Below are 26,167 nucleotides of genomic sequence, written 5' to 3'. Positions count from 1 at the left end.
GAATTTATTTAAAAATTAAAATTTTATTATTGTTAAGTTGTAGTATTGGTATTTCTCAGTATGCTTATATTTTTACAGTTGGAATGGTAAGTTTAGATATATATGCTCATATTTGTTATTGTATGATTTGTAATATTAGTTTTATTGTATGTTAAAATTTGAAAAATGTTTATATAAATTTTTAAAGATATTGGAGTTATTAATAAATATTGATTTTAACTTTTATCTAAAATTATGTTAATCAAATCAAATAAATTACGCGTTTTAATTTAACTCATTTATATAAAATAAATGGGTTTAAATGAATTGTATCATATTAATATATTTTTAATTAATTATTAAAATGATCAAAATGAATGGCACAACACGACCTGTTATCTGAATAAATTAGACTTGAGTTTAGATGTTTGACATTTTTAACTTAATGAATTAAGTTCAAATTAATTTATATAATTAAATATTTATGATTTGATACACGAACATGTATAAACCCAAATACATAACGTGCCACCCTGTAGTAGTGGCAGACGAACGGCTCCCCTCGAAAGAAGCCGGCTGTGAGGATTCATCATCACAAGGCCCGTGTGGAGAATTCAACGTTATATTTGGTAAAACAAATTTTTCTAAATTTTTGAAGAATTTTTTTCGACTAGAATCTGTTCATCTTTCAATCTTAAAAGCCCTTCTCATTTCAACTTTTCTTATTCTCTCGCTTTTCTCACAAAACATTTAATAAAATTAGCGATTAAAATATTTCTATTTTACAATATAAATAATTTTATAATTTATTATATTAAAATAATTTTATAATCTATCATATTAAATTAAATCATATATATTAATTTATAAATTTATTTTCATTCAATTGACTAAAATATTTCTCTTAATTATATATATAATTTTTTTATAATTATCATGTCTTAAATAGAAATAATAATTATGATAAAATGATGTTATTTTTATAATTAATTTTTTTTAGTTATTTATTAAAATGTAATTTATAATTTAAAATATGATTTGTAAAATGAGTAAGTCAAAAAAGTTTGTGGTTGCCATCTTTTCAATTTTTAAAGGAAGAAGAAAACTGCCTCACTTTTCACCCCTTCTTTTGAGAAAAAGCAGCACCACTCAAACCGATAGTAGCTTTCGAAATTGATGGCAGACATTGATATTAATGCCATTTTCCGCCCTATAATTTCCATTTCTGAAAGACTCAGAAACGATATTAATGTTAGCTGAATAAAATAAAATAAACTAAAAATAAATTAATAATAAAAAAAGGAGAAATTAGAATTGAATATTAATAATACTACATCTAATTGTAAAATATGTAAATGTAATGTACTGATACCATATAATCATTTTTAAAAAATAAATAAAATATGTAAATGTAATGTACTGATACCATATAATCATTTTTAAAAAAAGAAAATTAATAATTAAAAATTTATTTTTTTATATAAATCTCGTATTGAAAAATTACATAATACTTGCACAATATTATAAATATTATTTCTCAGAAACTTACTAATTTTTGATACTTTTGAAGTGATGTTAAGATCCCCGAATATATAATTTATCTTTTCATCTTCAGGTCCTTGAAACAGTCTTAAATCCTTAACCTCAGTATTCATGATATTAATTGTATTAACTTGGGTAAGATGGAACACATGTATGTCATCACCGACAAAAAAGTCTAGCAACCTCAGTAATCACCACTCAGCACTCGCATACTGTTGGTACGAACAAAAATGCATGGTGCAGTATCGCATTGCATCTAGTTTCCTACTTGAGGTAGAGAAGAAGCCGGATTTAAGCCGATGGGTTGCTTCTTGCAAACGGAAAGGGGAACAAGAAAAGAACACTTCATTTTGAAGAAGAGATGACAAATAAAAATACAAGAAATAGAGAGAAGAAAGCAAGATGTAGACACGAGAGAGAGAGAGAGAGAGAGAGAGAGATGTCGACACAGGATCTTGTTTAATACTTAAATATATTTATTACAGAAAATGAAGCATCACCTAGCTTCCGTAATCGATACAACAGCAACAGGACTCTTACATATATATAACAAATACGAGCTATAGGCTCCATCACGAGGAGCCCCCGCATGGACTAAACACCCTTTTATTTATCTCAAGCTAGATAGCTACTGTAGTTATATCCTGTGGCTGAAAAATCTCTCTCCGTCGACTTCATTTCACACTGCAACACAAAGGACAAGAAAAAACAAAGAAACAAAACTAAACATCAGTAAACTGTACTACAGCATACGCTGTCATATATATGCATAGCGAAAAATTAAAAAGGCTCATTAATACGGATACTGATAGGATTAACAATTTACTTTAACAAAATGTAAGATTCACAACATTTGCCAGGGGGCTTACGTTTTGCAGTTAGTGGAGGTGCTGATCTTGTAAGGGACACTGACACCACATTTGCTAGGGAGGCCAGCAGTAAGACCAGGATTGAGTCCGGGGATGGAACTAGCGGTCTTTTTCAGGCACTCACAGGCGGCCTGGCGGTCAGCTGTGGTAGCGGCCGCTTTGTTGAGGCTCCTGACCCCATTGCAGCAGTTTGGAGGGACTTGAGCAACCGTACCCCGGATGTAGCCAAGGCAAGGACTCACGCTGCTAGCCACCTGCCCACAAGTTATGACCGACTCTGCAACAGGTGCAGCCACCACCAAGCACAGAAGCACCATGCCTGAGAGCTTAAGGACCAAGGAGCCAGCCATATCGCCTGTTAAGTCACTCGAAGGAGAGGAATTTAGAGAGAGATGATGCAAGCTTGTGGAGATTTTGAATGCTTGAGTGAGTGAGTGAGTGAGTTCTGGCTGCACAGGTGTGTTGTTTTTATAGAGGAGTAATGTACTGTGCAATTGTACGTAAAGGCCTTACCTAAGTGTTTTATTTTTATTTTTTAATGTTACAGTTTTAGAATGTCCGAATTATGTATACTTTTTTTAAAAAATAAAAAGATAAATATTGAATTCAAGTAAAAAAAATTATTTTTTAAATTTAAAAACCTTACTTTTTTCATAAATAAGTACACCGAATTCACATATCTTAAATTATTTTTTTAATGTAAAAAATGTGAGTTACATAATCATAATAATAAAATAAATAAAATAAAAAGTTTTTCACACACTTTCACTAATAACAATTTTTTAATTATTAAAAAAATAAAAATAAAATATACGAGCAATTATAATGAGAGACAAAACGAGGAGGCAACTAATTGACATTTTTCATTATAAAAAAAAATATGGTAGAATTTGGGATTGGTATATATGTACGCAGAATTGGTGGATCAGGTGAAGAGAAGCCAAGTGTATGTGTGTTGGAGGTAGTTGGGAGCATTCAATGCTTTATTTGACTCTTTGTGCGTTCCCCATAAGAACGCTTTAAATTCTTGTTGAGCTCCTTAAATGCACGATGAGATGTAACGATTCGAATTTTAAACCCAGCCCCACACGTTTTGACATTACGTGATTTTACTCTAAAAATTCTATGAATCGACTGTGCGATTGTTGTGTCTCATGTCTCTTCTTTATGTACTCGTTTAAGTTTTTCTTTTATTTTTGGTGTGATGACTGGCTTAAGCAATTCACATTAAAAAACTACATCATGGTTATTAATTATAAATTATACCGTACTGATTAAACATAAAATTAGATTTGCAAACCATATATACATCATGTTTAATAGCTGGGATCATGACTTTCACTTTACACGCATCACTGAACAGCATTAAATTTTTATATCCTCTACCAAAATTTGAGAACAAATTCCAATACCAAGGCTATCTTATTCAAAAGTGTTCTTCCCAAGCTACATGTCAGAAAAGTTTGATCTCCAAGGAAAATTTTTCAAAAAAAAAAATAAATAAATAAGACAAATCCCAATCTTAATTTCACAAAAAATTACAAAGATAATTTACTACATACATTATATAGAAATAAAACTCTAAACGCAGCTTAATATTTATTACAAATTTTTGACGATAATGTTTATTAAATAATATTTATCTATTATTATTTTAGTAATAAAATATTTAATACTTGTTTTTTTTTTATAGAAACTACCAACTGATCTTTTACAATACTATCTTTCATAACATCATAACATCATAATGTACCATGTGACATCATAACATAACATCAGAATATTTTCTTCGTAGAACTCCTATATTCTTGGTGGGCTCAATCCTGCATACACAACATTCATAACATCATTCAACTTTGCCACCCGAGAGTTCTCCATGTCATTTCAAGACTTTCAAGTAAAACTTCTCAACTTCGTGGATCAACTGGGAAATCAGCAACCTTCCAACACTACGTCAGGTAACTTTGCACTCTACTCTCATAAGCCAAAGTATTCTGGTTCTCTTTACAAAGGGAAGCCCTTAGGACAGAATAAAAATCACTTTAAACACAACCAAAAAAGGCTAGATCGACATCAACAACTCCTCCAAGAATCCCTTTCATGGTGATTCAACCAATCTGGCGACTGGCACCCTACCAAATTTGTGGAAAAACTGGTCATCAAGCCTTGGATTGCTATTAATGTATGAATTTGGCCTATCAAGGCAAACATCCACCAACTCAACATGCTGCCATGGCAGCTAGAACCAACTGTGCAACAAAAGAAACTCAAGAGCAGCCTTGGTATGCAAATAGGGGTGCCAAGAACCATGTAACAACTGCTTTGAAAAACTTATCCCTTCAAGAACCAGACAAAGGTGATGAAAAGGTAGCAGTCGGTAATGGTACATGTTTATTTATTGCCAATAGAGGTTCCAATGTGCTTCATAACTCTATTAAATTATTTAAATTGAATAGCATTCTTCAATGCCTTTCTACTGCTGCAAATTTATTATCCATCTATATATTTTGTACTCCCACTATTTTGTGAAGGACAGATGCACGGGCTAGATTCTTTTGCAAATGCAAAGTAAAGATAGACTCTATCCAATCTACCTATCTAAGTCAGCAAACAAAGTCAAGAAAATCACAGCTTTCATTGGAATCACAACAGATTTAGCCACTTGGCATAAAAGATTAGGACATCCCCCTTCCTATGTTTTTGATATGGTAAAAAGTCTTGCTTAGCTTCCCGTTACTCAATCTGGTTAACACAATCCTTTTGTGAGTCTTGTCAACTAGCCAAGGTTAAATCTCTTTCATTTTCTGAATTAGATAATGTAACATCTACACCCCTTGAAATAATACATTGATCTTTGGAGTTCACCTATTATATTTCTAATAATGGTTGCAAATACTATATGACATTCATAGACAATTTCTCTCGATTCACTTGGATATACCCCTTGCACTCGAAAGCTAATACATTTGAATGCTTCATTAAATTCAAATGTATGGCTGAAAATCGACAAGCCACCAAAAATTAAAATGTTCCAATCAGATGGAGGAGGTGAATTCACTTCAAATCAGTTCACTAAATTCCTTGAATCCAATGGCATCATGAGAAGGTTATCATATCCCTATACTCCTCAACAAAATGGCTTAGCAAAAAGAAAACATAGACATATAATGCAGATTGGGTTGGCTCTCCTAGTTCAAATCAAAACTCCCCTCAAAATATTGGGTTGATGCTTTTAACATTGTTGCCTACCTCATTAATAGGTTATACATAGTAGTACTGCAAAATCAATTACCCTATACCAAGTTACTTAAAAAAAAAAAAAAACTTGACTACACTCTTCGTAGAGTCTTTGGGTGTTCATGTTTTCCTCTCATTTGTCCCTACAATCAGCACAAGATGCTGTATAGATCCAAAAGGTTCATTTTGCTTGGCTATGCTTCAAATTACACAGGTTACAGATGTCTTGATCTTGTGTCTTGCAAAATAATCATGAGTGGGCATGTTGTTTTCGATGAATACTCATTTCCGGCTCAAGATTGGACCTTCTTTCAAGCATTGCCCTCTGCAAAAGACACTAGCCATCCAGCAACTTGCACTTCCCAGGTAATAAGTCCTTTACCACAACACTCACAAATACATATTCCTTCTAATGTTTCTTTGGTTGATTCAAATGTGGAAGCCTCACCTCCTCCCAATTTTCTTAATGATGAACCATTGGAGTCCAATGGTCAAGAAACCAACTCAAATTCACCTGTCGTTGCAATTGAAGATAATAAACCACACAACGCAATTCCTCAATCCAATTTAGTCTCTGCCCAGCCTTTACATTCAGTGGTTACTAGATCTCAAGATGGCCCTCAAAAAACCAAAAACTTTTCAAAATACCACAAAGTACTACTCTACCAAGCATCATCTACAAAGCTTTTCATTCCATTTCCTTACCTACTGCACCAACACATTTCTCACAGGCAACAAAATCTCCTTGATGGTGCCAAGCTATGAAAGAAAAGTTTGGAGCACTTCAAGCCAATCAAACATGGACCTTGTGTCCTAGACCAATCAACAAAAACATCATCACCAACAAGTGAATTTTTCAAGTAAAGCAAAAGGTTGATGGAAGTGTGGATAGATTCAACGCAAAATTAGTCGCCAAGGGTTTTAAGCAAAATGATGGTATTGACTTCATTGAAACACTCAGCGCAATAGTCAAAGCCTCAACCATTAGAACAATTTTTGGCTCTCGCAATCCACTTTAACTGGCCAATAAGACAATTGGATGTATCCAATGCCTTCCTCCATGGATCCCTTGAAGATGAAGTATACATTGAGCAACCTATTAGCTTTATCAACAAGAAGTTCCCACAACATGTTTGCAAGCTTAATAAGGCCTTATATGGCCTTAAAAAAGCACCTAGAGCTTGGTTTAACAAGCTGGCAAGCACATTCATGAGTCTTGGGTTCATTGGATCAAAGGTTGACTACTCCCTTTTTGTTTCTCAGAAATCCAACATTCATCTATTCTTTTTTATTTATGTGGATGATATTATTGTGACTGAAAATAGAATGCTAGCTATCACTTTCTTAATTTCTTCTTTGAAGCAAACATTTGCTATGAAGGATCTCGGGCCCTTAAGTTTCTTCTTGGGTATTCATGTGCATAGAAATGATGTTGGAGCCAAACCTGCCAAGAGTCCAATTCCTACAAGCACCAGGTTGTCTCAATCTAATGGTGACCATTTAGAGAATGCAATTGAATATCACCACTTAGTTGGAAAACTATAATATTGTACATGACAAGACCTGACATAGCCTTCACAATGAACCAATTGTACCAATTTATGAACAATCCTACCGCTACACATTGGACAACATTCAAGAGAGTCATTTGTTACCTCAAAAGTTCCATCACTCAAGGGTTATTTTTTTGGCAAAGGCTCCCTCGAATTAAATGCATATAGTGACTCGAATTGGGCAAGTTGTGATATTTTTCTTAAACCTTGTCTTATTAGCTGGAGTGCAAAGAAGTAACTAGTTGTCTCCAAGTCTAGTACTGAAGTTAAATACAGATCTCTTGCCATTGCCACAGTTGAGTTATTTTGGTTTCGCATACTACTTCATGATCTCAAAATTCCTCTTAACATCGTTCCTTCTATTTGGTGTGACAATCTTGGAGCTCTTTCCTTGACATCAAATCCTGTCTTCCGTGCTTGTACTAAGCATGACGAGGTGGATTACCACTTTATCTGTGACAAAGTAGAAGATATCTCAATTCAATATATTTCAATTGCTCAATAGATTGCAGACATCTTCACCAAAGGCCTAACTTCTGCTCGATTTCTGCTACACAGAGATAAGCTAAAGGTGTGTCTCCCACCTATTAGCTTGCTTGGGGATGTTAACATATATGTAGATCAATACTCCAGCTCTAGTTATAGCAACAAAATCACAGCATCCCTGAATCAAAGGACTTCAATGCAGATCAAGATTCACAAGGAAATATCGAACCATTGACTTGCTGCACTAATACTTGGATTTGTATATAGTTGTACATGATAAAAAAAAAATAGGAAAAATATAGTTGCAAGCATAATTATGCACTAATCTGTGCACCAATGTGATGTGATTGATCAAAAAGTAGATTTTCTTGAAAACGGTGTTAATTTAAATTTTAAGTATGAATAAATCAATATTGATACACAGATTAGTATGCGACCGTTCTTGTATATAGCAAAACTCAAAAAAATATTCGTAGTTATTCGCTTGACTGTTATTTCCTTATTCTTATACACTACACTTTGTATAAAATTAAAATCAATGCAATACTGGTTCTACTCATGTGCAAAAACCAAAATATTCATCTTGTGCTTTGTATTTTTCCACCACAATTTTGAAAATAGATAATATATAAAAGTTATACAAAGTTTTAGAATTACATAAATGCATTTTTATACAAATTAGAAATTTAGAAAATTTTGAAGATTATATAAACATTATAAATATTTTAAGGGACATTTTCTATATGCATTGAATTTTAAATAAATGTTGGAGCATGGCTCCATATATTAAGATTTAGTTTGGTAGTTAAAAATTTTTATTTTAAATTCAAAATTTTTATTTTATTATCATAATTTTTTCAAATTTTTATATAAAATATAATTAATAATTTAATTTTTTTAATTTTAAAATAATAATAATATTTTATCTTAAAATTTAAAATGTTTTACACTTTTACTACCAAACCGAGCTTAATGCAGTTCGCCACAGCCAAAAAAAACTCAATATGAAGCAAAACTTGCTTTAAAGGACACTTTGTCCCATTAGGCGTACTGGCTCCTGTCGGTGTGGGGGGGTCAAGGACGATGCTGGCCGCTTCTGTCAACTAGCAATTATAGAGAGAGAGAGAGAGAGGCAGACAGAGACAGAGGATGGGACGATTAAAGAAAAAGTAAAATTTTTTTATAAAGAAAATATTACTTTATTATATTAATAAGATAAAAACATAATATTTATAATTATAATTATATAAATATTGTGTAATTTTTTTAAAAAAGATAAATTAATATAGAATTTATATAAAAAATTAATATTTTTTATCGTAGACTTTATTTTCTATTAAAATAATTATATAATATTTATATACTTTATGATTATATATAATATTACTCACGAAGTAAAATCTTAAAATGAAACAAGAGGATAATCGTACTATTTGGGTATATAAAATTTTTATTTTAAATATAAAATTTTTATTTTATTATTATAATTTTTTTAAATTTTTATATAAAATATAATAAATAATTTAATTTTTTTTTTAATTTTTTAAATTTTAAAATAATAATAATATTAAAATTATAATATTTTAATATTTAATTTTAAAATTCAAAATTTTTAATTTTGAGTGGAGAAGCACAACCCGTTCTTGGGCAGGATATTTCGCGCAGATTTTGCAGGAATGAGTTTTCAGATCAACTACAACTAATGAAATAAAAAATAAAAGAAAATAAAAATAACTGTTTGACCCACATCAACTGAACTGGGATCGGCGGGAAGGCTGAAATGTAAACGAAAAATTTAGTTATAAGATATTAATATAATTAATTAAAAATTAAATTTTATTAAAAATAATATTAATTTAAATTTTAAAAATAAAAAAATTAATAATAATATTTAAATTAATATATAAATTTACTTATACCTAATAAAACTTAAATACAAAACAGGACGAAAGACGACTGCAACCCATTTCCTACCCGTAGAAGTGCAACTCATTTCCTTGATATTCACGTTCGTTTTCGGTATTCACGTTCGCCTCTTTAATAATTTCAAAAAGGATAATGATAAGGGGGTAGTGACTAGTGAGAGCTATTGCTGGTATTTTTATTTTATTATATTTTATTTTATTGTTTTGTAATTAAAAAAATATATTTTTAATGATATCGTAATTTTTTTAAAATATTTAAAAATATTAAAAAATATATGTAAAAAAATAAAAAAATAATTACTAACGATAAGAATTGGGACTGTAACAGCATTTTTCGAAAAATTATTAAAAATACTGAATTGTTTTTTGAAATAAGAAAAAGTTATGCATTCTGCAGAAAATGTTTCCCTCTAGGTAGGTATTGGCTAGATGAAGGTGGGAGGGCCCCCCAATAAATGATAAAAAGCAGCAACGTCGGCTCTTCTTTCTTGTAGATTGATCCGTAGTACCGTTCAGACCTAGCTGGGTACTGTTAGGCAATTAGTCGTCACAAAAGGTTAGGCCGCCTGTACTTATCTTAGGCCGGCAATGCATGTGAAATAAGAAAAAATTTAATTATAAGTCATTCTGCACATAATATATGTATTTATTTAATGTAATATGTTAAAAAAAAAATTTAATTAAAAATAATATTAATTTAAAATTTAAATATAAAACTATTAATATTAATATATAAATTAATATGTAAATTTACTTGTATATAATGAAATTTATAAAGTAATTACAAGTTTTTTAATTTTTAAAAAATAAGAGTTACCGTTGTGAAGAATGTGTAAATGTTATATAATTATTTTTTTAAAAAAAATAAATAAATACTAAATTCATATTAAAGAATAATTCTTTAATTATAAATTTATTTTTTTAAATAATTATATGATATTTACCCACTTTATAATAGTTCTTGGTTCAAATTTGAAACAGTAAAATTGAGATTTGACTTAAATTCTATTAAAAATTTATTAGATATATTTTGTTTGAAAAATAAATTAATAAGATTATTTTAAGTAAAAAATTTATAAGTTAATATTAATTTCTATCAATATTTCATTTTTGTGTATTCCTTTTTTTAAAAAGATGTATCTAATGAAACTTTAACCGGATATAAGACAGAAAAATAAAATATCCACCATCTTAGGGTTGGTAAGACTCCACACTCTACTGCAAGAACTGGACAACGGGAGCAGTAACAGACGAATTGTCCAGCCATGCATGGGCCATTACCCTGAACTGTAGCCAGCGGTATTTGCTGTAGGTTGAGTATCTAGCCTAAGTATGACCTCCTAATTGTCACCTGATGGGCACTTGACATGGTCCTAAAGTTCATAGGGCAGCTATTTTATATACATACATATATAGATATATATATATATGTATATATATACAGACATATGTCACGAGGTGGGGGGAGGGGGGGGGGGTCATTTTTTAACATTTTATTTAAAAAATTAAAGAACATTGGTTTGTATGGAACTCGATAATACTAATGTTCATAGTAATAGGACATCCTCGTTAGGCTCTTTAAATTAGCTTTTTAACTACATGTTAGCAAAACGTTACAAAATACATGCAATATTAATCTTAAAATTAACAACTGTTCCAAAAAGATCATAACTACATGTTCCAAAAATTAACAACTGTTGCACTCTATTAAGCAATTTTTTTTTTATGGATTATTTATTTCCTGAAGTGCCTAATTAATTGTATATGGCATTCTTTCAGTTTGTTTTTTGTATCGAAATTTTATTCCCAATGCTTTTTCTTTTTTTTTTTTCTTTTAACAAACATTTACTATTAACCCAACGTGCTAGAAATTAAAGCAGGTAAGGGCCTGAAATAATAGAAGATAGTGAGAGTTTTAACTAAAAAAGTTAGCCGGATTTCGAAAAGTTAAGGTGAATATTGGATTTTGCTAGCTAGTTGTATGCTTATTTTTGGGAAGCTTTTGGATTTCATTATTCTCAGTAATAATGATGACAACAGGTTGCAGACGCAGTGTTCCATGCCATTTCTAACCACAAGTGACAAAAGATGCGACAGATGCGTAGACCTCCTCCTGTTTTTTGTTCTATTTTTGGACCCAGAATTGACACATGCGACGTTTTCATACACCAATCTACAATTTTTATTTCATATCTTTTGCTTTTCGAATGAGCAAATCTCACAAAGATGCTTAACTTGTTCATGGAGCAGGTAGCTCCATATGATGCCGAATCCCTGCATGCATGTTACGTGCGTTTGGATCAACACGCCCATTAATTTAAAGGCGGCTACCATTTCTGGCAAATAACTCATTCAAATGCATGCATGCGGCCATCTCGATCAGGACCAATTGGACTAAGATTCATTGGATGCCGTTTATTTTACGGTGATAATCTTTTATACATTATATAGGTCTCGGCCTATTATGTCAACATCTGTTATCGTTGAACGTGTCGTTTAGACATTATTTTAAAAAAATTTATTCATGTATTTTTAATATATTTAAATATTTTAAAAAAAAAATTTTAAAATAGTAATATACTTAAAATTATTTCTTTAATTATTAAATATATATATATTTTATCGAACGATACATCTTAATCAGCATAGTAGCTTTTCCCATATCATATAATGTTTAGTTATTGTACAAAAGCATGCATTTTTGTATCATTTTGCTTGTGTATGTTGAAAAATTAGCATACAATGCAATTACCTAAAGGACATGTATAATGACTAATTTTTTATAAGTTTCAAGTTCGGATGTTAAAGAAAAATCAATTATACTATTGAGGAATACCATTCCCACATAAATTTTCTACCAAAAATTTCTACTTAATTGTATTTTTATTTTTATTTTATTTTTTATTTTTACTTAATAATTAAGAAAATATTTTATAATAATTTTATAAATTTTCTTATTTTTTAAAAAATATTTAAAATGATTAAAAAATGTGTAAATAAAAGATAACAAATAAAAAAATAATTTATACTGTTCGGTATCCATTTTCTACGTACGGATGCCATTAGTCTCAGATCATCACGTAGATTTTTTAAATCAGTAAAAGTTATATATATATGAACTACTGTCCACTTCATCAGTTTCACTTAAAATTCTGAAGTTGATATAAAAATCTTAAACAACGGATGATCGATGTTAGTATTTATTTGGAAATTTTAATTTATCTTCGGTCATGTTGATCATATGATAAACTTTAAATATAAAATAGTCAAAAGGATAATAAATTAATTAATATGTGACATATGATCATTATTTGTGCGATATTCGAAAATAATAAAAAGTACGGATGAATATATATATATATGTATATATATATATATGTATGTGTATATATATATATATTTCACGTTAAAAATGGATGATTAAGAGAGATTAAATGCTTATTGTATAGGTGTCACGGGGAGGATCAGAATAGCTAAGAGGCATTAATTGTTGAGGAGGCAATATTGGCGTAATTGGTGCATGCATTTAATGAAAGACGTTGGGTCGTCAGAGTTGCAAATTTCAACAGTATGGGTGTGCCATCTGCAGTCGCGTCAGATGAGAGATGGAGCCTCCTAATTTCAAAGATTGCCGTATTTTTCTGGAACCCCCCATTTATTAATTAGATTTCAGACAGGTAGATGCAACGCACCCTAGAGCATGAGGAGAGTAGGAGCGGTGCACGCATCATCAGAGACCTTTCATGATGTGTCAGTGTTATTACGAACACATTTTTAATTCACATTGGTTTTATCCGATGTACTGGACCTGGAAGATACATATAGGCTGAGCCCACTCCTTTCTGGGCAAGGGCCTAGTGGGTTTTCAATTTGGATTGAACTTCTGTACACACGGATATGATATCCACCCATCGGGTCACCATGATCCCATTTTTTAGCACTTCCTCCAGCCTTTCAGCGTTACTATTAAATTTTTTTAAAAATTTTATATACAGTTATTTTTATAAATATTTTTATATATTTTAATAAAATGATTGATTATATATTAAAAATAATAATTTAATTAATTATATTAATAAAATATAAAAAATACATAAAAATAATTGTATGTAACACTATTTTAGCGTAGGTTCATTCAATTGCTGCAAAAGTTGACAAAATGGATCGTGCGTGCATGCAATGGCATGCATTATCATGTTCCAATTGTAACGCCCAGTCTCGAAAGTTTAAAAAATGAACTCTTAATGTAAATTCTAATATCATAATTATAAAATTAAAAAATTTACATAAAATATTAATTTATTTATTCAACCCAAATGTGCATGTTCTTTCATAGGGACGACAAATTTTTTTTTAATAAAATAAATTAAAACTTCTTAAAGAATATTCTTAACTCAACATATTAAAATAACATAAAATAATCAATTTACTAACTATGACTCTCAAATAAATGTTTGTACCCTCGAGTACTTATTCCTCTACGATCATTAAACCCCTCTAACACTACCTACTCTTGCTCGCCATCTGAATCATATAAAATTATTTGAAAAATATTATGGAGATAAGGTGTGAGTTATTAACAACTCAGTAAGTAAAGAACATATACCAATGTGGAAACATGAAGATTTATAGAATTCAGAATACAGAACAAAATATTTTTACTTTTTGAATGCAGAATCAGAACATGTTATCAAATGGTATTAGAGTAAATCCCAACAAAAAATGTGGGACTTGAAATGTGCCACCTATGATAGACTGCCTCAACGAGAATGTCCGGAATTTAAGAGGAGTAGATTGTAATCCCTCATATGATAAGGATAAGAGTAGGTGATATATAAAATCCTACGTTACTTAGAAAGTAAAAGTTCTTACTCTTTATAAAGTTTTAATAAGAATCTAATTATATCATCGATTAATCTTTTTAAAATATATGCCATGTGTTTTAAATCTTCTACTGAAGCGTTACAAAAGAGAGATAACTATTCATATCATATTAAGGATTTTTTATTCATATACAAAACTGTTCAAGAGTACATTCACCCTTGTCATTTGTCGCATTCAAGTCTACCATATTTCTTACACGGCGACGAGCTGCCATCCTGAAAGATCCACACTTTATTAAATGTTTCACACGATTATTCTAAAAATAATAATAGTAGTAATAATTTAAACATAATTGTATCTATATACGAAAAGGAAAATAAAAGAAAATACATATATAGCAATTCAGCAAAATACTTTAACAGAATCTAAACCTCATAATCATTCACTTCATACTTTCGAGTTTACCAATTCTGAAGCCTAGTATTCAAGACAATGGACAGCTATAACATCAGAACCTTACACCCTTACCTATCACCTCAAATGCCATGGAAACAGTTCTCCAATATTCTACCAAAACTGAAGTCCTCAATTATCATATATTTAAATTCATAAAATCTGAAATTGTTAGAAAACTGTAAATAGTAATGAAATCATCTTCTCCAAATCTGAAAATCACTACCTAAGATCCGCTGTATCCTACACCTCATATAATATAGGCTACATAACTTTAAATCTGGCTTTCGATCAAACTTATATCAATTTCAAAATCTAAACCTAAAATCATATTTAAGTCATATCCTACCGTCGATAGAATAAACTAATCAAATCTCAAATCTCAAAATTTTAAAATATCAATCCATAATATCCGTAGAATCTTAAATTTAGTTGTGATATCAACTATAACGTTTCAATAAAAGATTTAAATTACATGATTTATATTTTAAAAAGACTGATTAATAATATAATTGAAACTTTATAAAAATTAAAAAATTATACTTTTCAAATAACGTAGACTCTCATGTAACATTTACTCTTATTCTCATTCTCATGGCATCAAGAAGCAGCATCGTGTGGATCAGAAACGTACAAAAATAAACCGATCCCTCCTCGACACCCGTCACGCCAATATTTATATGCCAAAGTTAGGAGTTATGATGGCTGAACATCTTCTTTATAATTTTCTGACTCGAATAGTACTTTTTACAACTCAGACAGAGATATGCAAAATATCTGTACCTAACTCCGACCAAACTCTCTGGTTTTTGGGAATTGATTAGGTTTTTGCCACAAGCTTAAGCAAAGGTGCACATGATAGGAGTAGATATGTGAACCATCAGTACGAAAGCCCAACTGAGTTGCCAGTAGAGCACCATAATATACATATATATTGGCTGCTGCAACTTCTGCGGTGTTTTACTTCAATCAAACCTCATTATATATAGATTGGTAGGAGAGTACATGGGGACGTATATGCATGGGGGGCCCAAAGTCAAACCACGTTTACTACGTTGCACGTACTTTATTGGCGGCAACTTGGAGTAACCGACAGAACCATGCGATCAATGGCTCTTTGAATAATATTATTGCTTCCTATATATGTAATTAATAAACCGAAACTTGTGCACATGAACAGTAAAAAATTAATCGGCGATAACCATAACAATAACAATTATATAAATATATGCAATTGCCGTTAATTTGTGACGCAGATCATCGAGCAGAGTATATATATGTATACATATATATATAAATATATATAATATATGTACATGAAATATTGATCATTGACTGAGTCTAAGACAAGAACAAGCTGGGAAGATCATTAACACGTACACATAAAATCCCGTGATGCACGTACGTACGTACATACGTAGCAGCTAGCGTCGTCGACACGTAGCCACCTTCCCAACTGGACATCCTTATTTGGCCGGCCAGCATGTCAACGGCCACCCAATCAATGACTCCTACATATATGACTAACTTTCCAACGAACAGTGGACACGTCAGTCAAATCTCGTGTCTATGTACTGGTGTAAGTACATGCATGATATATATCTTTGCCTTCCCTCTCGTGAGTACTCTAATTTCAAAGTCCTGATCGATTGATCTAGGTTTCATGACCACTCGATCGGTTGGATCGATATTTATCCAAATTTGAATAAGCATATATATAATATTAATCTATGCATGCATTAGTAGTAATTCATAATTTTTTTTCCAAATTAATGCAGCATATTAATATATGGATTAAAGAGTACTGATAATCTTGGTGGCTTATTAATTAATCATGATGATACAGTAGTACTTCGATCCCAATCTAGATGATCTTCTAATATATTTTATTTTTCTTCGAGAGTTGAAATAATATAAAGCTTTTCAACAGATGATCAGTGATCAATGGCGTCTGTACGTCTCGACATGAGTAATATCTTATTTTCACGTACGTTTGATACAAATTATAATTAACTAAGCCCGGTCGTGGGTTTGAACTCAATTGTATGTATATGTCATTCCTATTACGCACCCCCCCCAATGTACGTACGTAGTGCATAGCATTTCATAAACCAAGGCAAAATGCATGACGTTTGGCATTGTCTGCTTGTGTGACAAATTCAAATTGCAGGTCAAATTCACGGATAACTAACTTTTTTAGGTTTGGGGGAAGGGGGATATGCACGTGTTTGGTATTGGGATTATGGACTTCACCAATTAAGATGAGATAAAATGTCGAAAATCCGAGTATACTGACTGAATATATATTAATTCAAGACCTAATAATAGTACATGTTAGCCAGCTATCGAAGGAGAACCTGAATAATTAGATATTCATTAACTCACCTCATTGGCAGTTTGGTCGATCGGCTAGCTAGCTGCAGCTTAAAAGTGCATTAGCTCAAGATCAAGCTCCACCTTGCAATATTCATGGTGATCTATAAAACTAATTAATTAATTAATTGCTTTCAATCTTCTTCGATCCCTCTCATCAACACTCCCCAGGCCACTTTAACTCTTCACTTGTACTATAATATAGCTTCCTCTCTTCTTCTTTTTATCATGAGCGCTACTATAAGTAGCTCTCCCTTCACCGATCGAATTCGATCCCCACATACATACATAGACTCACCTACAGAAGCAAACACTTGCGATTATGGCCGCCATAGCAATGCAGTTTTTTCTCTTCCAACTCATGTTTCTATTCAACTTACGTCTTCATGGCGTTTATGGAGACTACGGTGGCTGGCACAGCGCCCACGCTACGTTTTACGGTGGCAGTGACGCTTCTGGCACAATGGGTACGTATGCCTAAAGCTTGTCATTTTATATATATCAATATACATGGCGTGGTACGAATATCTTATATATAAAGTAGTTGTGTTAATGCAGGGGGAGCATGCGGATATGGCAACTTGTACAGCCAGGGATATGGGATTAGCACTGCAGCTCTAAGCACTGTTCTATTCGACAATGGCTTCAGCTGCGGAGCTTGTTACCAATTGAGATGCAATGACGACCCCAAATGGTGCCTCCCCGGCACCATCACCGTGACCGCCACCAACTTTTGCCCTCCTAACTATGCTCTCTCTAACGACAATGGTGGCTGGTGCAACCCCCCTCTACAACACTTCGATTTGGCAGAGCCTGCTTTCTTGCGCATTGCTAAGTATCGAGCTGGAATCGTGCCCGTAGTCTTCAGAAGGTAAATCGATCATATTTTATATATTTATAGGTCTTGAAGTTTTTGTTTCAAATTGAACAACGACCTCAAATAAATATGGATGAATGTGTATGCTTTGTGATCAGGGTCCCGTGTGTGAAGAAAGGAGGCATAAGGTTCACCATCAATGGCCATTCTTACTTCAACTTGGTACTGATAACAAATGTTGGGGGTGCTGGCGATGTCCGGACGGTGTCAATCAAGGGGTCTAAGACAGGATGGAAAACCATGTCAAGAAACTGGGGACAGAATTGGCAGAGTAATTCATACCTCAATGGCCAGAGCCTCTCCTTCAAGGTGACCACCAGTGATGGCAGGACCGTCACTAGCTACGATGTTGCGCCGTCCGGTTGGGAATTCGGACAGACCTTCGAAGGAAACCAGGTACCCCTCCGAAACTGAATGTTCATGAAAACTTGTACGTTTAAGGAGTGAATTGGTAAGTTAATGCCGAGGAGACAAAAAGCCTGCTCCTGCTAGGCTTGTTTGTAACATAAAAATAAAAATCTATAACTTTGTTGAAAACCGAGTGTTGACTTAATTAAGTATCTTCATCCACCTGAACTTTGAATTATATTACAATTATTAGGATATTGTTATCTTCTTCTTCCTCTTCCTCTCCTCCTCCTCCTGCTCCTCTGTTTATGCTTTATGCTATATTTCAGTTTGAGAGGGATGGCCCAGTTTCCTGAAAGGACGATGCGCCCTAACAGGGAAATGAGGAGTTTGAATGAAAGCATTCCATAAATTGGAAACGTTACGATAACCCCATCCATAATTCCACAACATCCAAAGAGGGGGGAAAAAAGAAAGAAAGGAAAGCATCCTCAAAACAACCAACTCCGGACTTAAGTTATTGTCGAATTACTTTCCCGAAAATACTAACACATATTTATTACTAGAAAAGGGGCAGTTTACTCTTCAGCCCTTGAAAGGGAAGGATGCAAAAATCAAGAAAGAAAAAAGATATCCGATACATGCACGAACGGAATACATGGGACGTACACGGATGAAGGGAACAAAATTAGTGATCATGACGTCCGTGTACAAACCATTTCTATATAAATAAATTTAAAAAAGGACCCATAACTTAAAAAGATGGAAATGGTTTTATTTCAACTTGTCCTGTTTGAGTTTTGCAAAATTTCTGGAGCCGGGCAAGCCACCGCCGGTAACTCGGATAAAACGGAAACGTTATGAAGAAAGAAACTCCTGTAGAGGAGATGAAAAAAGGACTCCCCTCTTTAGGTTTGACTTATCAAACATCATTTAGGGAGGAACTACCAAAAATTTCTTGGTCCTTTGGGGAATAGACATTGAGGTGTTCTACAGATTCCAGCCACCAAAAGTGAATTTACAAAACCACCTAAAAAGTAAAAACACATCCTGTCAGATCCCCATTCGACTCGGTCTTGCACTGCAAAAGTAAATGCATGATGAACACAATTATATACGCATCAAAAATAGCATTTGTACCTAACAAAAGACAGCACTGCACATCATTCATACAAAACCATATAGATAACTCAGTAATTTAGCAAGGAGTATTTGACTCTCAAGACAATTTTCCCTTTCTCCACACCAAGCTTCCCACCAGTAACCAACCAATGACCTGGAGGATCTTCTGGCCCTTTGCTCATCTCAGATGTATCAACAAATTTAACCAACTTGTTTCCAGCCAAGTTTCCCCTTGAACCTGAACTTGAGTCATCCGTATTACCATTACCATCCGTGGACACAACTTTCTTTGACTTATCATTTGGAGCATGGTCCCACAAGGATCTTCGTACTGTACAGCCCGGCAACCTAGAATACAGAAGCTTCATGTACAAGACATTTCTCGACCCAAAATCCCACACACCAAGCTGAGCTCCAGTGACAATGTAGACACCAGCGAGGTCGCCTATGAAGGTTTCAGGGTTCTCAACCAGTGCAGTACTCACATGAGAGAACTTTTTCCATTTTACTGGCTCAAACCATCGACTATCTTGCTCCTCAGGTCCCTGCCACTTGGGAGCACCAATAGCCACATTGGTGTCCCAGTATGGCTGAAGGATCTTTGGAAGAGATGCAACATGTTGAAGATGGATACATAAGCGATTCTGCTTGTTTCCTTCTAGAAATAATCGCAAGCCTGTTACTGGCCTACGCCCAACTGATATCTGCATTTACATCAAGGCAAAAATTTCTTAAATCCATTGAATCAGGAGTTGGAGTTGGAATGCCTTTACAGACAGACAAAGTATTTTCCAAGCCTTCCAAAAAATGTGAGACTAATGTTTTGTGTCATAAATTGCCAAAGTTCATACCTGCTCTTGGCTAACATAAAGTTTTTGCCCCATTATGCTAAATTGCAAAGATGGGCAAACAGGTTCCTTTCTTTGGTGACCAGCAATCCTATCACGTACAGGGGCCCATATCCGAGGAATCTGAAACTCTAGAAAATATCTCAATTCTTCAACCTGAGGCTTATCTGTGCACAATTATCCAAAAGGAATTTAAAAAAATACACTTGTGGGGAATCTTTGTTGAGCAAATGAGAGTAAACAACTCCAACTCATCAATCATGAAGCTCAGGGTGCCTTACATTCAAGATAGAGACCAATAGCACGAGTTAGATGCTCCTTTCCTGCCACTCCATCAAGGAGAGCTGTTATAGGGGAAAAACTCATCCCAATGACATCTGGGGAAGACCGGACAGTTCTTGCCCATCGGGTATGGTTTTGTTCCAAATCATCTCCTCCCCTCCTCCGGAAGATGACTGTCACATCCTGAATCCGTTAAGGTTCCATAAAGTCATGAGTTCAAGTAGAGTTAGTGATTCAATGACTAATGAGAAACAGATTACATTTCCTGAAAGTGAACAAAAACTTGGGCTCTGCCACCCATGCAAATATCATTATCCAATCTCCAGCATCAAAACATCTCATAATTACAAAAATTAGGGCAATATTCATCAGCAGGGTATCTTTTTTTTGATGAATAAATCAGCAGAGTATCTTTTTTATCAAAAAAGGAAAACAAGAAGATATGAGTGCATTTCACGCAAATGTGTAAAGGAAAATGAAAGCTCCTATGAACAAGCTTATTGAAAAGAACACAAATACTTAACAACAAAAAAATAGGAAAAGGAAAAAGGTGTATCAAGAGCGCTGGTGAATCTATAAATAAATAATTGAAGTTTCAACATACCTCTTTCCCAGTAAGATATGGTGCAGCAGTGGGTTGAGGATATATTCCTTGGCTGTTGAACAAGCCAGGATCAACACCCTGCAAAGTAAAATATTGTAATGATAATTAAACAAAACAGTTACCAAAGAGGTCATCAGTTACTTAGAAGCCAATGCCAATGAAGGAAAAAAGAAGAAGAAGAAGAAGATATTCCGTGGAACTAACCTTATCCTTGACTTTCATTTGACCTGAACTTGTATAGCTTTCCATGTCAGAAAACCTCTGGTTTCCAATATCCTGAATATACTTTTTAATCTCCATGGTTGACAAAGGAGAAGATTTATGCTGCTTAACATAAATGACATCTTTACCGCCAATAGTTACAGATGTAATGACATGCGTCCCAAAATTTTCAATAAAGCTGTCAAAAACAGAAATACTAATTAGGGGCAATTGAGAGCTAGGAAATCATTATTTGCCATATAAAAATATCAACATTCATACCTCGCCAGGGACGGTGGGTCCCAAAAAGTCGGAACCGCCTGCTTGACATTTTCTTGCAACACCAATGGGGTTTTCATAAGCTGAACCTTGGCAAGTGGAATATAAAAGCCATCCATTGAAAGGGTCTTTGTGGCGACAACATCTATTTTCTTTGAACCAGTGAAACTAAATGCAGAATTAAAACTACCTAGAGGAAAACTTCCAGATAGATTAGCCTTTTGATTAAAATACTCCACCATCTGCAGTTATTCAAGATAAAAGTATGTTACAACAACTGCCATTCAAAGCATTAACAATCGGTACAAAATGCACTTTTAACTTTCAGAATATATTGACAATGTCTATTCTGCATTTCCTCCTTTCTTTCTCTATAAACAGCCCCAATCACCATTGGCAATGTGCTTATTAATGCCTTGCACATCATGACAAACACCTTAGTACCACTTAAACATCAGAGCTGATGTTCCGACTTTCGATCTAGAACTCTCAGAATCATTGGATTCAGTTCAAAGGCATACTAAAAAAGGCTCCCTTTTAGTATGCCTTTTACGCTCTCTGCTTCAAAGGCTCCCAAAACTCGCCTTTTTTTTTTTGATAAGTAAAAAAGGGGCCCCCCCAAAAAAAACTTGCCTTTTTTAACCATTCTCGTCCCTTGGCTCAAGTGGTCGGGCAGAAAAACCAAAGATCACAGGATACTAAAGATATGATGGAAATAATTACCATAAAAACTAACATGGGTGTCTAAAAGAACTAATAAAGTCAAATGATAACACTACAGGCATAAATGAAACAAGCCATGCTTTGGGATGTTGAAGTTCAAGTGACAACTCCTTCCAAGCCAAGAGGAAAGTATTGGTGCCATCGAGCTTAGCCTGGATGCAATCAATATCAAGTATGACCCAAGCTCAAATAATCCCTCGTTTCTTCCTTTTCACTTGAACTTGGACTTGGTTTAGCTTCCCCCCCCCCCCCACACAACAAAAAAACAAAAACTAAAAAATAAAAAATAAACAAAGAACCCAGACACACTAGAAAAGGGGAGACTGAGCCTAGGCTCACACACCATCACAAGCCCAGGCATGCTGTCCCTTAAAAAAAATTCAGAACTCTGCAGTTAAGCATGCTTGGGCGAGAGTAGTACTCCCTCGTTTTTCAGTTTCTTATAAAAAAAAAAATCCCTATCAACACTTACAATACAAGTAGACCTAAATAAGTCCATGTTATTCCGTTTTAAGTATGTCCTTTTAATAAATTCTCAAGGGTTAGCTTGACGTTCTGGCTGGTGAAAACACTAAAATGAGTGCACAGTGAGCCAAGGAGATTTTAAGGATTAAGAATCTATATGATGGGATAACAATGATACAGTCCATTAATTTTGATCTCTAGAGCAAAATTTTCTTCTTTTATCGTATTGAAAAAAAAAAAAAAAACTGCTAGGAAAAGTCTCTCATTTTTTATATCCATCAGAATATCATTTTGATAAGTAATATTCAATGGGTTTCAGCTATTTTACTTAGTGGAGGGACCGTTAATGAATTTTTGTTTTCATTTCCTAATCTTAGAATGTAATTAGGTATATCTTTTGTATACTTCTTGTGTACATTGGCTTCGCCTATTGCATTCGACGAATAAAATTTTATTACTTAAAAAAAAAAATCATTTTGATAAGTAATATCTACCAGAGTATCATGTCGCCAAATTAAGATGAATTCTAGTGAGATGGCAAGTGCTTTCTGGAATGACTTCTTCAAACAAGTCGGTTTGGCTTGGGTCATGCCCAGAAGAGTAGTTGACCTTTTTTACCCTTGAAGAGAATTAGGAAGCCCACAGATTAAAATAATGTGGAAGATGGTTCATGTGTGCGTAATATCGTATATTTGGACTGAACAAAACAATACAAACTTCGAGGGATCATAATCATATGCTGGAGGAGCTCAAAATTAATGTTTTAATACTCTTTTTTTTCCTCCGGGCAGCCTCTAATGACTGTAATGGGCTAACGCATACTGATTTTCTTGTATTCTTTTCTATTTCTAAATAGGTGACTCTCTTGTTTGGACCCTGTGAAATTAGATGAACATTTTGAAGATAAGTTTTATAAGTAATACTAAAAAAAATGTATTGTAAAATTGTCTGTTTCTTTTTAGAGGATTGTAAAATTCTCAATTAGACGCAAGTCTTTCTCCAGTTTCTTTGTGGTAAGCTAAAAAAAAAATTGAAAAATCTGCTGATAAAAGTCGGACGAGTATTTATCAGCGTATAAAAAATCATTTAACACAAGTATTGGGAAGAAATAAATAAAATTCCTTTGTTAGACGCAATTCCCCAGGATACTCAAATTGGGAAAGTTGGTGTTGAAAATTCCTACTTGCTTAATAGGTAACTATGAACGGATTTCTTGCACACCCTCGTCATAGGGTATTATGTACTGCAGCAACTTTTCCAATTCACGGTCGATCTACTATGCCTAAGACTGTACCTCAATCTTGATTTATCTTGCATGACGTTGTCAATAAATCCCCAAACAAGATACAATGCAAACGAACAATAAAAGACCAATATTGGCGAAAAGACTAAACATCCAAGATTTTGACGAAGGTATTAAATATATGAACTAAACAGAGAGTTAAGGATACCCAAATTCATACCTCATGGAAACTGCAAACCCCAGAAATCTGGCGACCATGGGATTGCTGAGAGTTCTTGATGTCCCTGGAAACATTGGGAACAACTATATCATCGTACAGCGGAAGATCCCAAGTGTTTTCTTCATCAACTTCAACCACCCTCGACCCAGCTGCTCCTTTACAGTAGAGCAACCTCGTATCATAGTTCACATCGAAGCCTCTCCCTAATGCCTGTACAGAGTTTACAGCAGTTTGCAAGGCTGCTGCATTGTCCTCCATTTTCTCATCAGAAAATTGACTTTTTCTTTGATCAGAAGCAGACCCAGTACGTGAAATACACCCAAATAAAAGACCCAGTTCCCTGATTGACTAATTGAACTTAATCATGAAAACCCAAAAGAAATTGAAGTGTTTTGGTTTTCATTCACGAATCCAAGTAAAACGAATGATCAAACGCTTCTCTTTCCCTCTCCTCTCTAGCTCTACCAATAAGTTGACCCTTCTATGAAGATTCGAAGCAATAATCGATGGTGATCTCCTCTAGATCTTGAATCCAGTAAAAGATCAAGCACTCGCCCCTCTCTCTACTGCGTGAGCAATCTCGCTCTGCAAAGTCTCCTACTTTCTCTCTCTACAAAGTGCCTCTCTCTCCCAGAGTGTTTCTTCGACCGAGGTTTCTTTAGATTAATACACGTAAATATCGTCCTTGTCTGGAAGTGAACATTAAAATTAAAATCTGACTAAATTCGAAAAAATCTCGCTCCGGTTATCCTCCCATTTCGTTCAGTATGACCTCTCTATATTAACTTCCATAAAAATCCAATTTTTATTCTCTTTTTGTGATTTGTTTCGTTATTCAATGATATATACAATCATATAGTATAAGTATTTGTAATAATTTTAAAAAAATATAAAATTTCTTATTAAAATTTTAACTTTTTATATAAATTTTATATTTAATTTTTTTTAAAAAAAATAAACGATACTTACATATTTTATTACTGTAAATATAATTTTTCTATTTTATAATTCATAGGTTTTTTTTTTTATCTTATTACGCCATGCTATAAATCAAAGAATTGAGGGGGCATTGACTTGGGTCTGTTTTTCCTCTTACGTAAGCCTTCTGCTCTTTGCGTGTACACTTGTCTTATATCCTGACCGTTGGGTCATAATTAATAAGGACAGTGATCTGTAAATTTAAATCCAGCGGTTCAGGGGTGCGAGAATGTTATTATTTTATGAAACCTTTAAATGGTCCTTTGAAATCGTCAAAGTCAGGCGTCAAAACAATAACAACAACAACAACAAGTTGTATTGGCTGAAAATTTCCACACCCGGGTTTCAAAATTTCTAATTCTTTTAATTAATATCCACGCGAGTTTTGTATAATTATGATTATAAATATTTTTTTTAAAAAAAATAATTAAATTCTTCTTATTTAATAAAAAGGGAGTAATTGTTAGTCGATCATCTTTGGCATGATTAGCCTACTAGAAGTATTAAGGACCTGTTTGGTTATTTAACATCTCTCAACTCGTCTTAATTAATCATTACAATTTTTTTAAATTTCAACACAAAATATAATAAATAATTTAACATTTTTAAAATTTAAAATAATAATAATATTATAATAATATTTTATTCAATTTTTAATTTCAATATCAACTCAACTCAACATAACATCTAAACTCAACCTAAGTCTACTACATACAAATATTACATAAAAAAAAAT

General features: G+C 33.2%; 3 protein-coding genes across 4 annotated transcripts; 1 reads left to right on the top strand and 2 right to left on the bottom strand.

The window, feature by feature from the left end:
• Window positions 1-1,976: 1,976 nt before the first annotated feature.
• LOC122275135 (non-specific lipid-transfer protein 1-like) lies at window positions 1,977-2,839 on the bottom strand. The gene is made up of 2 exons (XM_043084095.1): window positions 2,391-2,839; window positions 1,977-2,205 (listed from the first exon to the last, which is right to left on the bottom strand). Exons 1-2 carry the CDS (start codon window positions 2,738-2,740, stop codon window positions 2,196-2,198), a joined length of 360 nt encoding a protein of 119 aa, XP_042940029.1. The 5' UTR covers window positions 2,741-2,839; the 3' UTR covers window positions 1,977-2,195.
• A 14,443-nt stretch (window positions 2,840-17,282) lies between these two features.
• On the top strand, window positions 17,283-18,740 carry LOC122276317 (expansin-A8-like). Its single transcript, XM_043085938.1, has 3 exons — window positions 17,283-17,708; window positions 17,800-18,112; window positions 18,217-18,740. Exons 1-3 carry the CDS (start codon window positions 17,564-17,566, stop codon window positions 18,530-18,532), a joined length of 774 nt encoding a protein of 257 aa, XP_042941872.1. The 5' UTR covers window positions 17,283-17,563; the 3' UTR covers window positions 18,533-18,740.
• A 234-nt stretch (window positions 18,741-18,974) lies between these two features.
• On the bottom strand, window positions 18,975-25,151 carry LOC122276316 (MACPF domain-containing protein CAD1-like). Of its 2 annotated transcripts, XR_006228827.1 has the most exons (8): window positions 24,454-25,151; window positions 21,806-22,044; window positions 21,527-21,722; window positions 21,323-21,400; window positions 20,718-20,901; window positions 20,440-20,603; window positions 19,607-20,292; window positions 18,975-19,496 (listed from the first exon to the last, which is right to left on the bottom strand). XR_006228827.1 is itself a non-coding variant. In XM_043085937.1 (7 exons), the coding sequence occupies exons 1-7, from the start codon at window positions 24,709-24,711 to the stop codon at window positions 19,657-19,659; spliced, it is 1,755 nt and encodes a 584-aa protein (XP_042941871.1). In that variant the 5' UTR covers window positions 24,712-25,151; the 3' UTR covers window positions 19,561-19,656. The 2 variants fall into 2 exon arrangements, 1 of the variants encoding a protein (XP_042941871.1); XM_043085937.1 differs by lacking the exon at window positions 18,975-19,496 and having other exon boundaries at window positions 19,561-20,292.
• Window positions 25,152-26,167: the final 1,016 nt, after the last annotated feature.

Source organism: Carya illinoinensis, chromosome 9, assembly GCF_018687715.1.
Source record: "Carya illinoinensis cultivar Pawnee chromosome 9, C.illinoinensisPawnee_v1, whole genome shotgun sequence".
In the NCBI taxonomy this organism is placed as follows: Eukaryota; Viridiplantae; Streptophyta; class Magnoliopsida; order Fagales; family Juglandaceae; genus Carya; species Carya illinoinensis.
This window is presented reverse-complemented; position numbering and strand designations above follow the sequence as displayed.

What these genes read in the sequence shown, in the direction of transcription:
- LOC122275135 (XM_043084095.1), bottom strand. Translation starts at nt 2,740, where the DNA reads ATGGCTGGCTCCTTGGTCCTTAAGCTCTCAGGCATGGTGCTTCTGTGC.
- LOC122276317 (XM_043085938.1), top strand. Translation starts at nt 17,564, where the DNA reads ATGGCCGCCATAGCAATGCAGTTTTTTCTCTTCCAACTCATGTTTCTA. An exon ending in TGACGCTTCTGGCACAATGG is followed by an intron (nt 17,709 to 17,799) that starts GTACGTATGCCT and finishes GTGTTAATGCAG; the next exon opens with GGGGAGCATGCGGATATGGC. An exon ending in GTGCCCGTAGTCTTCAGAAG is followed by an intron (nt 18,113 to 18,216) that starts GTAAATCGATCA and finishes CTTTGTGATCAG; the next exon opens with GGTCCCGTGTGTGAAGAAAG.
- LOC122276316 (XM_043085937.1), bottom strand. Translation starts at nt 24,711, where the DNA reads ATGGAGGACAATGCAGCAGCCTTGCAAACTGCTGTAAACTCTGTACAG. An exon ending in AAATGAAAGTCAAGGATAAG is followed by an intron (nt 21,401 to 21,526) that starts GTTAGTTCCACG and finishes TTTACTTTGCAG; the next exon opens with GGTGTTGATCCTGGCTTGTT. An exon ending in CATATCTTACTGGGAAAGAG is followed by an intron (nt 20,902 to 21,322) that starts GTATGTTGAAAC and finishes TAACGGATTCAG; the next exon opens with GATGTGACAGTCATCTTCCG.